At 37.5% G+C, this 16546-nt stretch overlaps 1 protein-coding gene across 8 annotated transcripts in view; it reads right to left on the reverse strand.

The window, feature by feature from the left end:
- Positions 1-16546, reverse strand: part of TCF12 (transcription factor 12) — a 340614-nt gene that overhangs the window by 228765 nt on the left and 95303 nt on the right. For 7 of the 8 annotated variants that reach the window (XM_064267498.1, XM_064267499.1, XM_064267497.1 and 4 more), the window contains exon 4: positions 8677-8750. In XM_064267498.1, coding sequence (XP_064123568.1) covers positions 8677-8750 — 74 coding nt within the window. Of the gene's footprint in view, positions 1-1773; positions 1836-8676; positions 8751-16546 lie in introns of all 8 variants that reach the window. The other variant, XM_023558275.2, reaches the window with a different exon arrangement.

Below are 16546 nucleotides of genomic sequence, written 5' to 3' on the forward strand. Positions count from 1 at the left end.
TTCTGATCACACTAAGCCTCTGACATGTATAAGCTCTTTGAGGTCTCCTATCTACCTTGTAATGGAGGCATTCTTTTAAATAGATTTGAGGGACTGAAGCCTTCTCCTCCTTAGAATCTACAACTTGTCATAAGAATCTGGATTGCTTCATGCCTTTTTCCCAATAATCTCTAAATCCCAAAATCTGTAAAGCAGTGAACTTTTTGAAAGATGAAATTTTACAAACAGAATTTAACTTTTTTAACTCATAGAATCTCATGTTGGGCATTTAAATACCATGAGTCCATTATCGTATTCAGCACACACTCTAGGAATTCAGAACAGCTGTCTCTCCAAGGGGCATCCAAGACTTGTAAGATTCCTAACATGGTTTCATATCAGAATGGATGGGTAAATTTTCATGAGATCAGAAGTAAAAAGAGGAACAAAGAAGAACAAACACACATAAAGTACTTAATAAATTCCAGATACTGTGCTGAGTACTTTATTATAAAGCTTCCCCTATTGGCTTCTCACACAATTCTTAAGATACATCTCTTTGCAGATGAGAAATATGAGGCTCAGAAATTAAATATCCTGTCCAAGGTCAAATATAGTGGTGAAACCAGGGAGCAAGCCTGTCTGAGTCATTCCATGACTCATTCTTCTTTTTTATGTATAAAATATGAAAAATATTTTCATAAGAAATAATAATAGCAATATCATTATTTTACAACTGCTACTCTGTCGTTAAAGTTCTGGACAAGTGGAAATAACAACCGCTTTGGGGTCTCTTTTGGTAGAAAATGCCAGTAATTTAGAGTCATAATAAACCCTGGTTGCTAGGCCTGGCTGTACCACTTAACTGGCTGTTTAATACCTAGCAAGTTAACTACTTTCTCCAAGCCTCAATTTCCTCATCTCAAAAAATGAAGAGAATATTTTTAAAATGGCTTCCTGAGGAGCTGGTTATGAGGATAGTAACAGGCAATATAAAACTAGTTCTGTAAGCTCTATTGTGGCAAATGCTAGTTATCATTATTACTGTTAACAGAAATAAGCTAAATTGGCCCAAAACTATGTTCAGTCCGAATCTGCCCTACATTTTATTCTCTTGAATAAGAAACCTCTAAGCTTATTTCAATAATACTCAACAGCAATTTAGCAAAGAGACTGTTAAAAAGGCCTCAACAACTATAAAAAAGGGACATAAGAGAAACTCAAAGATTAATAAGCTTTGACTTCCGGTTGTTAACTTTAAATATTAAACAATAAGAAGATTTTTAGAAAGAGACAATTGTAAAGGTGAGTACTGATAAAGATATCTCATAGGCATAGAAAGTGAAATGAACCTCACGGTGAGGTGAGAGACTGACAAAAAGGTTCTTTCAAAAAGATCTACATTAGAGCAACTCAACAGCAGCTGTCCCCAGGAAGAAGAGCTGGACTGAAAACATGGGAGCCTGGACTAGCTTAAAATGGAAAATCACTATGTGATTCCTTTCTTTTTGGATATCTGCTGGCAAGAGACTTAAAAGGAGTTTACATGATCACAACCCAATTTCTTTCTTATTTAATTAAGAACATTAAGATTACAACGTGTAGGCAGGTCATGTTTTGAAAACAACCAAGAATACGAAACATTTACTCTCACAGGTTTATATAAACCTAACTTTAAAATACACCCTTTTCTTACCCATAGTTTTCTTCACATTCAGAACATTAAGAATGAGCAGTTACATAACAAAACAGAGATTAATGGGAACATAGATGCAATATATAGAAAACACTTACTTTAATTCTCTGTCCCTCCTGTCTCGCTTTGCTATTTAACTGCTTCATCTCGTGTTTTGTACCTGAGATCAAGAGGCATAAAATACTATTTCAAAATTTGTGTGTCCTTACTAATCATTGCATTTGAACTCCTAACAGCTATAAAACCTATGCCCCTTTCCTCCCCTTCAATGATAAACACAATAGCAAACGATAAACAATCCAGAGAAAATGTCTACTCTAAAGAAAAGAAACACTAAACTTCATTTTTCCATCAATGCTGACAAATCGAGGAAATTGAGTAAGGGAAAAAAAACTATTTTCTTATTCACACAGCTAGATTTTCCCACTTATAAGGGAAAATGTTTATCACAATCAAACAATCTGGTGATTGTATAACATAACCAGACCAAACCTGTCAAAGCCTGAATAAAACACATGGACTTTCTCTCAGGAGTCGGCATTCTGAGGAGAGGATGAGTCCACATAATTTTATGTCTTCCCTGTCATGTGTCGAGCTAGTTGTGTTTTTTCCCTCATGAAATTGCTCTCCTCTCCTTACTCTGCAACCTTGCTCCTGTTGCTCTAATCCAAGACTCATGACATCATGAGCAGACCTACGCAGTATATCTAAACAGGGCTTCCTATTTCCTGTCACTCTCTCACTTTGGATCCATCCTTCACACTGAAACAAATTAATTTTAATAAAAAACTTTGTGTCATTTTCTACATTAAAAAAAAAAGCCCATTTTCAATTAGTTCTCTATCAGTCGGAATCGACTCAAGGGCCCTGGGTTACTTTTAAAGGGTAGACTACATTTCTTCTGCAGAAAGGTTACCTGCTTCATCTAGCCTTAGACCAGAAGAACTAGATGACACCCGGCTACCACTACCAACCATTCTGACCGGGGACCCAACAGAAGGTCCCAGACAGAAAGGGAGGAAAATGTAGAACAAAAATCAAATTCCTTTAAAAAAGGCCTGACTTACTGGACTTATGGAGACTAGAGGAACCACCAAGACTATCACCTTAAGATGGCCTTTAAATTTGGAACTGAACCACTACCAGTGGTCACCTTTCATCCAAATAATAGATTGGATTCTAAAATAAACAATGCTACCTGTGAATACTGTGTTCCCTTAAATAATCAACTGTATGAGACCAAACAGTCAACATTTATCCTAAAACAAAGACGAGATGCTAAGGAGGGGCAGCGAAGCTAGAGTAATAAAACAGAACAGAAAGAATGGAAATAATGAGAATATTGACACATTATGAAAAATGTAACTAATGCCACGGAACAAGTTGTGCAGAAATTGTTAAATGGAAACCTGATTTACTATGTAAAGTTTTACCTAAAACAAAATATTTTTTTTAAAAAAAGAAAAGTTACAAAGTAAAATGATTCACTATCTATTGAATTTTGTGATTTTTTGGCCTCCCTACTTACGTTCCCATCATTCCATTCTTCCAGAAAGTTGCTTTCCTTGCAACCTTATTCATACAAATACCATCTGTCCTGAAATATTCTGCTCAAATACTTCCTCTTCTTTTAAATCTTTCCTGATCACCCGGTCTAAAGCAATCTCCCAATCTCCCCTCCCCCTGGAGTCCCATAGTAACCAAGGAAATTAATTTGGTAATATCCTCAGTTCACTCAGGTCACTAACTAGTTCACTAGGTCATTAATTAGTTACAAAGCCTAGCAAAAATTCAATGTCTATAAGTCTGTTTCCTCATCTAAAAAGTAAAGGGACTGGACATCAATGATACCAATATACCTTCCAAGGAGTGCCTGGGTAGTGTTAACACTTAAAGCACTCATCTGTTAACCAAAAGATTAGAGGTTCAAGTCCACCCAGAGGCTCCTCAGAAGAAAGGTGTGAGGTTGCCATGAGTCAGAATTGACTCAACAGCAACTGGTAACTAGTGACATAACTTCAGCTTCCAAAATTCTATGATACTGTAAAATGCATAGGGAAGGAAAAGCAACAATAGATAAGATTCTTTCACTCTGTAAACCATATTACAAAAATTAGAAATTAAAAACAAAACAAAAAAAACACCAAGCATCCTACTAACTATTCAATTTAACGCTATTTCTTTTCCAAAAATAACTCCCACAATATAACCTAAAAACCTGCTCACAATTAAATGCCAAATCCTGGTCAATGACAGTACCTATAAATGTCATTCCTGGTCAATAAAGCAATTTCTGCTACTCCTAGGCAGAGTTAAAAAGAGGAGCAAAAAAGGAAAGGGGTCAGGTGAGGCATAGTCTAATCACAATTAGCAGCGGATCTGAACTGCAGACCCTTTGGTTAGCAGCCGTAGCACTTAACCACTACACCACCATGGTTTCCGCAGTTACCTAGTAGTGGACTTAGGTTTACCTTGTAAAATAAGGAAGGAAAAGCTCCGCATCTTGGAAAGAGCATCAACAGGAAGACTTCTCTCTCCTGTGAGCTCCATCACCACCCCCAATCCCAGGTGTAAACCTCAGTGGCACTTCATTTTGAACTTGGCCAAGCTTAGGCAGCAGAGCTAAGAGGGTGGGGGAACCAAGATGACATGGGTCCTTGGGATTTTTGCAAACTCAAATGATCAGACATTTCAGAAACAGAATTTGAACATCAGAAAAAATACAGCCATAAACATGCACAATGAATTATTAGATATTTGGAAATAATAATAATGGTGGTAATAACAGTAATAGCTTTATTGTACCAGTAAATGAAGTCAAATATTTTATACCTATTACATTTCATCTTTACCAAAACTCTATAAGCTATGTGTAAAATTACTGTGAAGTTTAGAGATGAGAAAACTGAGGCACAAAGAGGTTAAGTAACTTGCCCTAGGTCATATGATAAAAAAAAAAAAAAAAACAAGTCTGCAAATCCTGTCTTCAATAAAATAAAAGCTCTTGAAGTAATGTCATCAATCAGGACAATGATTTGCAAGCATAACAGAAATGTCCACTATTTTCAATACTATCACCATCTACTTCAAGCTTCACCATCTTCAGTCAGCTTTGATTCATTCCTCCCTCAACCCCCAACCCAATTAACCAAGTAAATACAACGATTTGTCAATTTTAGTTTATCAAGCAAACACATACAGAGCATCCGTCATGAAAAGGCATTGTATTGCACAGAGACGAAAACTTCTATGTCAAGGATTGGCAGAATAAGACTTTCAGTCTTCTAATAAAGAAATGGACAACTGAAAGGGAAGGTAAACAGGTTTTATGTCCTTTATAAACCTAAAAGAAAACATACTACATGTGATTGAGCCCATAAATAATTCTTATTTGTTACGCTTAGAATGGAGCAGATGTGCAAACATATTTATTCATTTAAATGTGTTTAATTGCAATATATAGATCTAACTGATAATTTCTATGTAACAGTATTAAAGTGAGCTCTTGTAGGGCCACTGTGTGCTGGGGACTGATCTAAGTGTTTCACATGCATTATCTCATTCAATCTTCACAACAATCTAATGAAGTAGGTGTTATTATCCCCATTTTACAGACAAGTCAACTGAAGTATAACGAATGTGAATAACTTATCTAGAATCACAAGGTAATGCGGAGCAGAGCTGGGATTTATATCCATGAAGTCTGGCTCAAGAATTTGTGTTCGTCATTGCTGACTTCTGGGAAGGGAGAGGACTGAAACTGGAATAAACCATTAACACTTCAGTAATCAAGGAAAATCACGATATTCTCTGGCCTTTACGCCTGTGCAATGTCAAGTATAGAAAACATTTGCTTTCAGTAAATGATAAAAAAATAAGGAGGGGAAGGGGACAAACTCCTTACACCTCTTGCCCACGTCTAAACTGATTTTCATCGCTCCTTTCAATCTCTGGGTGCTTTCACACATTTCTGAAAATGTAAGCACTACTCACATCACGATGCTTCTTTTATCAGTTCACACGCGTGCTCACGTTCTGCACAGGTGGACAGGAGGTGCAGAGCCCAGAAAACAGGAGTCTGCCAAAGAAAGGGCTGAGGCCACCAGCCACAGATGCTGAGCTTTTGGGTCTTGAGCCTGTTTGGTCTCATTGTCACATTCATTTACTGAGAACGGGGACCATGTCTACCATCTCCTCTATGACCACCATCAGGTGTAGTATCTACTTCTCTGTCACAAAATGAAAACTCTTCACTGAGTCATTTCCTGTGGGTAGGTCCCACAACCAGAAACTCCATCTCTCAACACCACAAGGCTTCTTTTCATCCCTGGTGGATTTGCGGGGGAGAAGGGGCAGACACAGCAGACAGAAGCTCTGCTGCAGTGACTTTCCCTGCTTCTAAGAGAACATGTATGAGAAGTCTGTGGCCTCTTGACTGTGGGACCCAGGTGGACCTCACATATTCATCAAGGCTGCTGTAGCAGAGGGGTGTCTTAGAATCAAAGTCAGAACCTACTGGGTGAAAAGTACATATAGCAAAAATTTCCTCTGAAAAGCTCGGAAGTTCAACCTACATGATTTTGTGTAGACAATCCTGTACAGCATTATGTATAGTAATATACAGTACAGAATAGGGTTCGTGTGCCAAATATGGTTTTACAGCACTGCAAAAAAACTCTTCTTCCCCTCTCCTGGAGTAGGTCATGGGGGAGGCAGGACAGCAGCCCAGATAGTTGAATTCATGTAAACTAAAGCCATGTGTCCTGTAATTCCACCGAACTACTGATTTTGCAGTTTTCTAACAGCTTTTTTGTGCCCTACTAGGCATTTTCAAACTTTAAAAGTTAAAAATTTCCAATTCAGTGATGATATTGAAAGTAAAATTATTTTCAAAATGATTTCATTTGCTGTGATGAAAATGTAGTATTTATATAGAAAGGTGAAGCCTAAATAAATTTCATTCACATGATTTCTATAAAGTACCTGCAATTTAATTAAAGCTTAAAATTGACTTAATTATTTTACTAACAATGTACCAAAGCTGGGTTTTTGGCAAACATCAATATTTATCTCTGAATAAAAAAAACTCAACATACTCAGGAAAATTAAGTATTCTGGTCAACTGAGATTCTTATTAACAAAGTTACACTGGTTCATGCTTATGATTATTTAAAAAAAAAAAAAAAAGATCAAAATGGTGAATGGTGATTAATGTGAAAATCCTAAAAGCTGACAATCTTCCTATTAAAGAGCGAGAAGGGAGGCCTCAGAGGTAACCTTAGCCATCTCTTTCCCTAGTGAAAGAGTTAAGGGAAAAAATAAACAGTTTGAAATTCAATCCAGATTTTGGTAAATAAAACCTAACTTCTTAACTAGCTCACTAAACCATTTTAGGTTCAGAAGCATGACTGTGACGGAAGCAGAAACGTGATGTTGAAGAGTGGATTTCAACTGGAGCAAAAAGGAAGAAGGTAGCGTTGAACGACCGACCACCCTACCTGACCTACAAATAGATGGGTCAGTGCACTTATGTGGTACTATGGTGGACGGTGAGTATCTAGAGATTAATCTGGGTTTTTAAATAGGAAAACAGGGTCAATTTAGCTTTTTACTGTACACAATATAGTTTCAAAAAAGTTAAATTAAGAGCAAAAAAAAAAAAAAAACAGCAGCATTTGCTTTGGAGTCCAACTCTGGAGGCAAGCTTAATATCAGGATCACAAATTATGTAAGTGTTTGGATATATTATTATATTATTTTATCCTAAAATTTTATGCAGTACTCAAATAGAAACAAAAACTTGAAAAGGAAGTGAACATAAGGCACAGAGGCACATTTAATGCATTCCAAGAAACAACGTTATCAGAGTAACTCAAGCCTCTGAAAGAAAACAATCCAATATTTATAAACACTGTTACAGGTTTCCCCACTATGTAGAACTTCTACTTCTAAAATCAAATCAGAAAATCTTTCCTATTCACAATATTATTCAGAGAATCAGCAACTTTTAAAGCTGGAATGAAATCTGGACAACTACTTTAACTATCCTCAAGACAAAACAACATGCCCAAGATCAAAAGGCTAGTTCGTTGTACAATCAACAGTAAAATCCAAGTCTTGTGATAGCCAGGATGGTGCTCTTTGTACTACAACTCAGCATTTCCAGCCACGGACTCCCCAAAGGGAAACACAGAAACTCACATTTAACAGCCTTCCTATATACCTTCTGGGATTCCACATGACCATCCCAGGTCCTCCCAATGTATTTAAAATAAACTGAACATAGGCTACTGCCAAATGTAACAGAAAAGCCACATATTTTAGGAAGTACTTTCTGCTCAGCATTTTTCAAAGCAAAACAGTGTAACCAATACTGAGACTATAAATTCCAATCACATAATTTGTTTTCCTTCCTCATCATAAGCCAATTTGAATGCAGGATTAAGTACCCATAAATTTCATGTCTATCTTCTCTTGGTTAGTTCTGAGAAAAATAAGAAATAGTTCATTGTTCATTAAAAGTATGGTTTTTGGAAAAGATATTTCTGAGCCTCACCAGTTTACTGGGGGGTCTGGAAGCAGAGAGTTCAATTTTATTCCAATTCTTTGGTCTAATTTTCCATCTTCCACTCTCAATCTAAAAAGTTTTTTTTTTTTAATGCTGGAAAAGATTCTAACTTTTTCATCTTTCAGTATATAGAAAGTTAGCTTGGACCTATTCTCCCTTAATTGTCAACCAACAAATGTCATCTGTTATGTCTGTTTTGACATACTTCCCAGGAACAGGGCTATAGAGTCCCTGAGAACTTTCGGAGCAAGAACGTGGGGAGGGGGCTGGTTCAGAAGCTGGTCCTTCTCTCAAGCAAACAAACCACACACAAAGAATAAACGGCCACATAAGTACAGGAAATGAATTCTTAGGGAATCGAGTTAATATCTATGAAGGAATTTACTTATACTTCTCTCTATATTTTTAATTAAGGGCTGATAAGCAAACTTACTCTAGACGAGTCATATGAGGGGCTTGGTTGGCCACTTGTTCCCCAAGATGTTGTACCTCCTCGTTCATCCATACCTGAGGAGAGAAAGGAGAGAAAAATATAAACCCAAAAAGATACTTTCATGGAATTTTATTCCTTTATTTTGGCGGGCGGGGGGGGGCGGGTATGGTATAAGCAGACAGCACAATTCAGCAGGCTGCTTTTGCACTTCAGTGGAACTGGCTGTGTGTCAGTCCTTTCCCTAGAAAACAGCTCACTTCAGAGTGTCTTCATCACTGCTCCATCAATTCCCACACAACACCCTACATATGCTACAAGCGTTCAGAATCATAGAGCTAATCAACATTAATAAAAATGAATCAAAACTAATATATAACTACATATGAAACTGCAAACGATTTTATGCAAAAAAATCATACTTCCACTGAACATTAAGAACAGATAATGAAACTTATTTTGATGAAGAACAGATAATGAAACTTTAATAAAAATAACCAGGCTCTAGTTTATTCTCTTTATGAATCTGAATTTTCTTCTATTGAATGAATAACTATGACATGTCTGTGTTAACTTTAACGCATTTGTAAAAGACAATATAGAAAGGACAAGTATCTGCTAGCAATAATATCTCAGGTAAAATTTAAAAGAGATAGCATGAAATTCTGTCAAACCACATCTCATTTTCATCAAGTGATCTTAGTATCTTCAACAGCATGAAGGAAAAGCAAAGATTAATTAAATAAAAACGCTACTTAATTAGGTGATAGAGTCATCAGCTAAAGAGTACTGCCACTATTACTGGACATAGCGTGGGGAGTGAAGGGGGGGCTCAAAGATGCTGTAGAAGGACCAGGATCTGGGTAGGTTTTCACTCAGAGCTCTGTGGTTTTATTGTTAACACACCCAGACTTGGGGTAAAAAGTCGTGGCTGGCACTGACAAAGGCAAGAGTCATCCTTTAGCCTAAATGACTCCTTTCTGCTGAAAACAATGGCTTACATGCACAGAACTATGACAGGAATAATAAACTTTCCAAAGCTTCACCATCAAGACCAAGGTAAACATAAAAAAGAGATTACACACACAAGATACATGTCTTAACACAGAAATCATAAAAACTAGTTAAGTCTGAAAAAATAATTTATCAAAAACAAAATTGTTGTTCTTGTTGTGTGTCCTTGAGTCCATTTCAATTCACAGTGACCCTATAGGATAGATCAGAACTGCCCCATAGGGTTTCCGAGGAGTGACTGGTGGATTTGAACTGGCCATTTTTTTTTTTGGTTAATGGCCTGAGCTCCTAATCACTTTGCCAACAGGGCTCCAAAAAGGAAATACACCACTATTAAAATACAGTAACAGACGAAGATGTTAAGATATGTCTGAACTATCATTCCCATGTATTTCTTCCTTCGCATTTGTAGTATATGCATGCCAATTCAGGAGTTCCTCAAATGTCAGATAAAAATGGTAAACGTAAAAGAAACTTGAGCAATAACAGAATAGTAGAAAAACTTTGGGTCTTGCTGGGCTTTCTAATAAATTATTCTAATAATACTTGGTAAAATTAAAAGATGTCATCAATAATTCAACGAAAATAAAGATTTAAATAACTTTTTACTTTTTAAATCTTTTATATACAAAACCCAGTGCCGTCGAGTCTATTCCGACTCACAGCAACCCTTTGGGACAGAATAGTACTGCTCCATAGAGTTTCCAAGGAGCGCCTGGTGGATTCAAACTGCCAACCCTTTGGTTAGCAGCTGTAGCACTTAACCACTATGCCACCAGGGTTTCCTTTTATATACAGGATCTCTTAAATACTTGCTTTTCTAAATGGAACCATTTAAATAACATCTGACAATATTTTGATTTCACGTACCATAATTAAAAAGGCACAAGATTGTTCTTTAGTATTTTCCAGTTTAAAAAATACAAATATTAAATTTTAGACCTTATATTAAAAATAATCATTTGTGAATTTAATGAAAGCAATCTGCCTCCTTCTTTTGTAAAACATTTAGTTTAAAAAGTAACTAAAATTAAGTCACAAATTACCACATACATAGGCAGTTCCCCACGAGGCTGGGCCCTCAATAAAGTAATAAAAGGTGGAAATCAAGTCTTCAGTGTGTCAGAGTGTAAGGCTCGTAGAGGCACAGGCAAACATACTGACCCAGTCCATCATCTGGAGTTACTTCCTTTTCTATGAAGAACTCAGGTATTAGTCTACCTGATTCCCCTCCACTCCCCCTCCGCCCTCCCATTTGTCTTTGACTAGGGGTACTCTCTTTGTGCATCAGGGTTGTATCCTTTCACCATCCTTATTCAATCTGTATGCTGAGCAAATAATCTCAGAAGGTGGACTATACGAAGAAGACCGGGGCAGGAGGATTGGAGGAAGGCTCATTAACAACCTGCGTTATGCAGATGACACAACCTTGCTTGCAGAAAGTGAAGAGAACTTTAAGCACTTACTGATGAAAATCAAAGACCACAGCCTTTAGTATGGATTATACCTCAACATAAAGGAAACTAAAATCCTCACAACTGGACCAATAACCAACATTATGATAAACAGAGAAAAGATTGAGGTTGTCAAGGATTTTATTTTACCTGGATTCACAATCAACACCCATAGAAGCAGCAGTCAAGAAGTCAAAAGATGCATTGCATTGGGCAAATCTGCTGCGAAGACCTCTTTGAAGTGCTGAAAAGCAGAGGTGCCAATTTTAAGACTAAGGTGCTCATGAATCAGGCCACGGTGTTTTCAAACGCCTCCTATGTGAAAGCTGGGCGATGAATAAAGGAGACTGAAGAAGAATTGACGCCTTGCAATTGTAGTGTTGGAGACGAATATTGAATATACCATGGACTTACAAAATAACGAATAAATCTGTCTTCGAAGAAGTACAACCAGGTGAGACTACATTTCGCATACTTTGGACATGTTGTCAGGAGGGATCAGTCCCTGGACAAGGACATCATGCTTGGTAAAGTAGAGGGTCAGTGAAAAAGAGGAAGCCCCTCAATGAAATGGACGGACACAGTGGCTGCACAATGGGCTTAAGCATAATAAAGACTGTGAGGATGGCACAGGACCAGGCAGTGTTTCCTTCTGTTGTACACAGGGTTGCTGTGAGTTGGAACCAACTCAATGGCACCTAACAATAACAACTCTCTTTGTTAAGTTGGTCATAAGACTAGCTCACAGGTTCTACCCCACCCCTTCTCCCTTCATTAAGCAAGCATAGGGTCTTGTACTTCTCTAGGTGTTTAACCAACTGGAAACAGATTTTTTTGAAAGGGTGACTTTTCTAGGCCCTAAAGGCCTATTTTTTTTCCACCTTGGCCTTAATAAACAAAACTGATCAGCAGTACAGAGACTGCATACATAGCATCACTCCAGGTTTGGTGAGTCTCAGACAAGAGCTGCCTGGGGGTAAAAAGGTGAATCAAGAGCAATGCTGCTGGCTTGAAGACCCATTCCTCCTGTACCCACTTGCCTCCAGGCCTATCTATCACCAAAGACCCTGCCACCCTGTACTATGGACAGGGTAAAGTGAGAAGCAGGACTAGAATCAGAAAAATATTTCAGGCAGTAGTGGGGGCGTCTGGGGAGCTGAGAAGGAAGGAAAAGAAGGAGAAAGATACAAAGAATGGAGAGAGGAGTAATAAGGATCTCTCTGCAGCAAAGCTGGTAAAAAAAAAAAGCAAGTCAAAAGGTCATATAGCTTGTGTATCATATCCGAAAGTCCACTCCTGTTGGGAGGCAGAGCACAAGGGCTGCATACATATCACTCACACACACACACACACACACACCTCTGGTAGCACTGAAATCAAGTTTTTTATTCTAGCAAGTAAAATGTAGTTCAAAAATATCAAATCTCAACACTTACAAACAAAGGAAAGATAATATACCTTGCAGGATTTCCATCTGCTATAGGGTGATTCAATAAATGATTTCATTTAAAAAAAAAAAAATCTGACTGGAGAGAGCTATGTCAGAGAACCAGAGCTATGAATGTGTCTATCTTCAACAGTTTCATTATTCAATTTTATTTGTGAAGTAATGATATTGCTTTCAGATAAGACTCAAAGGGTATAATCAATTGTAAAATAATATATATCTAAAACCCTACCACCATCATTTTTACTCTTTTTCAGATTTTAGATACCCATGAAATATATCAATTGTTTTTCCAGAACTTCACCATGAAATAGAATCATTTAAAATGTAACAGCAAGTTCTTTGTTATTATGGCATACATTAATAAAAAATTAAAAAGCTAGAGAAATATTAAAACTGTGAGAAGTTAAGACATGCTACCTCACATTAAGTATGTAACACTAGTTATAGAGGTTTTTTTTTTACTTATTAAAAAAAAAATTGAGGTTCTGAGAAATGAATTGTTAAATAAGACACTCTGGGCACACACACATACTTATTTGAAAAAGGCAGCCCAGTAAAAAGTTAGAAGGAATCTCTTTCTCGGGATAACTTTTAAAACTGAAGCACAATTTCTGTTTGGCACTATTGAGAACAAAGGTTTACAAGTAGGGATATCCCATTCCAAGTCTTTAATGCCAAAGTACACAAGGATAAGGTAATGAATACATGGCAAATTTCATCAGGAAAATGACTAATTTTCTATGTAACTTTCAAGCACAGTAATTTTGCTATGTTATCGTTACTAACTGCATCATTCTGATATAAATATCTTGCAAAAATATGACTAAACAGAAAATTCCAGTGGTTTAATCAAAGAAGAATTAGGACCAAAAGAACATGCCAGGCCTATTAAGAAAAATAGAAACTGCCTGATGGCCAGGCGTTGAAGTTAAGTTCCCAGAAGACATTCCAATTCTGGCAAAAGCTTGTGAGCTGTCTCCAAGCCTCTTCTAAACTAGCGTCAAGTTTCTGGAAGCAAGGAGAGGCTCTACTACATCTAAGACACAACTGCAACACTCTCCTAATCTAAACACAAGAGCCCTGCTCTTAAACCCCATTCCTGATTGTTTTCTTCCATACAAGCACTAACAACATAGTCAACTCCTAAAAACACACCCTGCGTTCTTCAAGGTGGCCCCAATCAACCTTTTCACCTTCATTACATACTAGATCCCTCCATAAACTCAAAGCTCCAACCCCATCTAGACATTAATTATCCACAAACATGCCAAGACTTGTCACACATTCATATTCTACTCCCATTGTTGCCTAACCTTAGAATACCCATTCTCTCCCCGCCCCACCCCCGCCTATTGAATTCCTAACTATGAATCAGGCTGAGATCAAATGTCCCCTGCTTTGTGAAACTGTCTCCAACAAATAAGTCTAAATTAATCATTCTTCTTTGGAAATTAATTTGAACTTACTTTGTCTCAAACACTGATGACTATTTTCACGTATATTCTGCCCATAAAACTTTATGACAGAGGACATACCCGGTTCATATGCTGGTACCTAGTAGAAGTACAATACTGTGCACTTAAATGTTTACTGAACAATTAAGGACATATAAAATTAATGCATTCACAGGACAGGCTATGTCATAAGAATTCAGTAACTAAATGTGGGTCAGAAGGAAAAAAACCAAAAACCAAACCCGCTGCCGTCGAGTCAGTGCCGACTCATAGAGACCCTATAGGACAGAGTAGAACTGCCCCATAGAGTTTCCAAAGAGCACCTCGTGGATTCAAACTGCTGACTTTTTGGTTAGCAGCTGTAGCACCGAACCACTACAACACCAGGGTTTCCGGGTCAGAAGGAAGAAATCCAAAATAGAAGAGTGACGTGAAGCAATCTAAGCACATGTTCAAGAATTAGTAAAATAACAATAATCACTTTTTAAAGGGGAGTATTATTCTCAAAGTTCGAATCTGCCAGGTGCCCCTCGGAAACTCTCTATGGGGCATTTTTTTTTCAAATGCAGATTGCAAAGATGTTAGAAGTAATCCCAAAACTGACCTAGGAGCTCTGCTTCCAATACGGTAGAATAAGCTCCAACAGAGAGCGCCTACAAATTCTGGGGTAAAATACAAATGTAAAACAACTACCTAAAGGTTCTGGAGAGTGAGAAAAAGCAGGATGATTTTGGATGGAAAGTAAACTTAGAAAAAGAGATCAGCATGGCTGAATTTCTCATTTCAACAGCTCTGAGGGACCACCACAGCTGAGTCCCTCATTCTCAACACTTTATCCTGAAGGCAAGCGGCAGCTCTAACATGCAGCAACTAAAATTCCAACAGAAAACCCACAGTCTTTCTGGCCTAAAGAAAAAGAGGACAGTGAGGGCAACCACAGTCACCAGAAAGTGAGAGAAGAATCCTAAAAAGAAGAAAGCCCCACATTTTTGGTGTATCTCTGCCCAGCTATTCAGCTGAGAGCTGAAGTGCCAATTCACAGAGCAGGCCCAAAGCGGTTTTCAGCTCAGGCTAAAGGAATCAAATTGAGATGTGAGCAGCCACCAACTTCAGGCAAGAGAGAGTTTTCATTTCGAGCATAGCCAAATTGAAGGTGCCCTGGTACTGCAGTGGTTAAGCACCTGTCCGCTAACCAAAACATCAGCAGACTGAACCCACTAGGAGTTCCATAGTAGAAAGATGTGGCAGTCTGCTTCCATAAAGATTATAGCCTTGGAAACCCTATGGGGCAGTTCTAGTCTACCCTTCAGTGGTCAGTATGAGTCAGAATTGACTCAATGGCAACAGGTTTGGTTTTTTATTTTATAACCAAATTAGTCACTTGCTAAAAAACAAGGGTATCAAAACTCTTTGGAGGAACATGACAAAAATCAGAATTTCCACAATGTAACACTCGTAATATCCATAATACATTACAAAATTCCTCGATAAATGAAGAACCAATAAAATATAACCCAATGTCAAGGGAAAAGATAAAAGCAGCCAGTCTCGAGATAAGTCAGATGTTGAAGTTTTCAGGCAAAGACATTAAAGCAGGTATTTTTTTTTTTTTTTATTATAACTATGCTCAGTGGAATAAAGGACAAGTTTGTACAGAAAGAGAGAATTGCAAATCTCATCAGAGGAAAAAAAACTTGAAAAAGAACAAATGGGAGTTTTAGAAATAATAATATATGAAATGTTTTTAAATTCCCTGGGTGGAGCCCTGGTGGCACAGTGGTTAAGAGCTCAGCAGCTAACCAAAAGGTCGGCAGTTGGAATCCACCCGCTGCTCCTTGGAAACTCCATGGGGAAGTTCTACCCTGTCCTATAGGGTTGCTATGAGTCAGAATCAACTCAACATCAACAGGTTTGGTTTTGGTTTGGGGGGATGGGGTGAAGAATGGGGAGGACAGAGAGTGAGTGAATTTGATGAGAGATCAATAGATATTATCCAATTTGATAAAAAGAGGAGGAAAAAAAAAATCAGCAGGACCTCAGAGACCTGAAGGAAAATATTTAAAAATCAAACATAGCTATAATGAGAGAATAAATAGAATAGGATAGAAAAAAAATCTGAAGAAATAACAGCCAAAAATATTCACAAATCTGGTGAGAGACATAATTTTATTAAAGATGCTCAGTGAAAACCAAACAGGATAAATATGAAGAGGAAAAACAAACAAACAAAAAAAACATACCCAGCCACATCCTAGTCAAACTGCTGTTTTCAACAGCGGCCAAAGAAAGAGGCATCGCATGCAGACAGTTCAAATTACTACAGACTTGTCATGGGAAACTATGAAAGCCAAAAGATATGGAAAAACATCTTTAAAGTACTGGGATGGGGGAAAAATCTACCCAGAGGTCTATACCTGGCAAAAATATTCTTCAATCACATTTTCAGATAAAAGAAAATTAAGAATCTGTTGCCAATAGAACTGCAGTACAAAAAATACTAA

This window comes from Loxodonta africana, chromosome 13 (assembly GCF_030014295.1).
Source record: "Loxodonta africana isolate mLoxAfr1 chromosome 13, mLoxAfr1.hap2, whole genome shotgun sequence".
Lineage (NCBI taxonomy): Eukaryota > Metazoa > Chordata > Mammalia > Proboscidea > Elephantidae > Loxodonta > Loxodonta africana.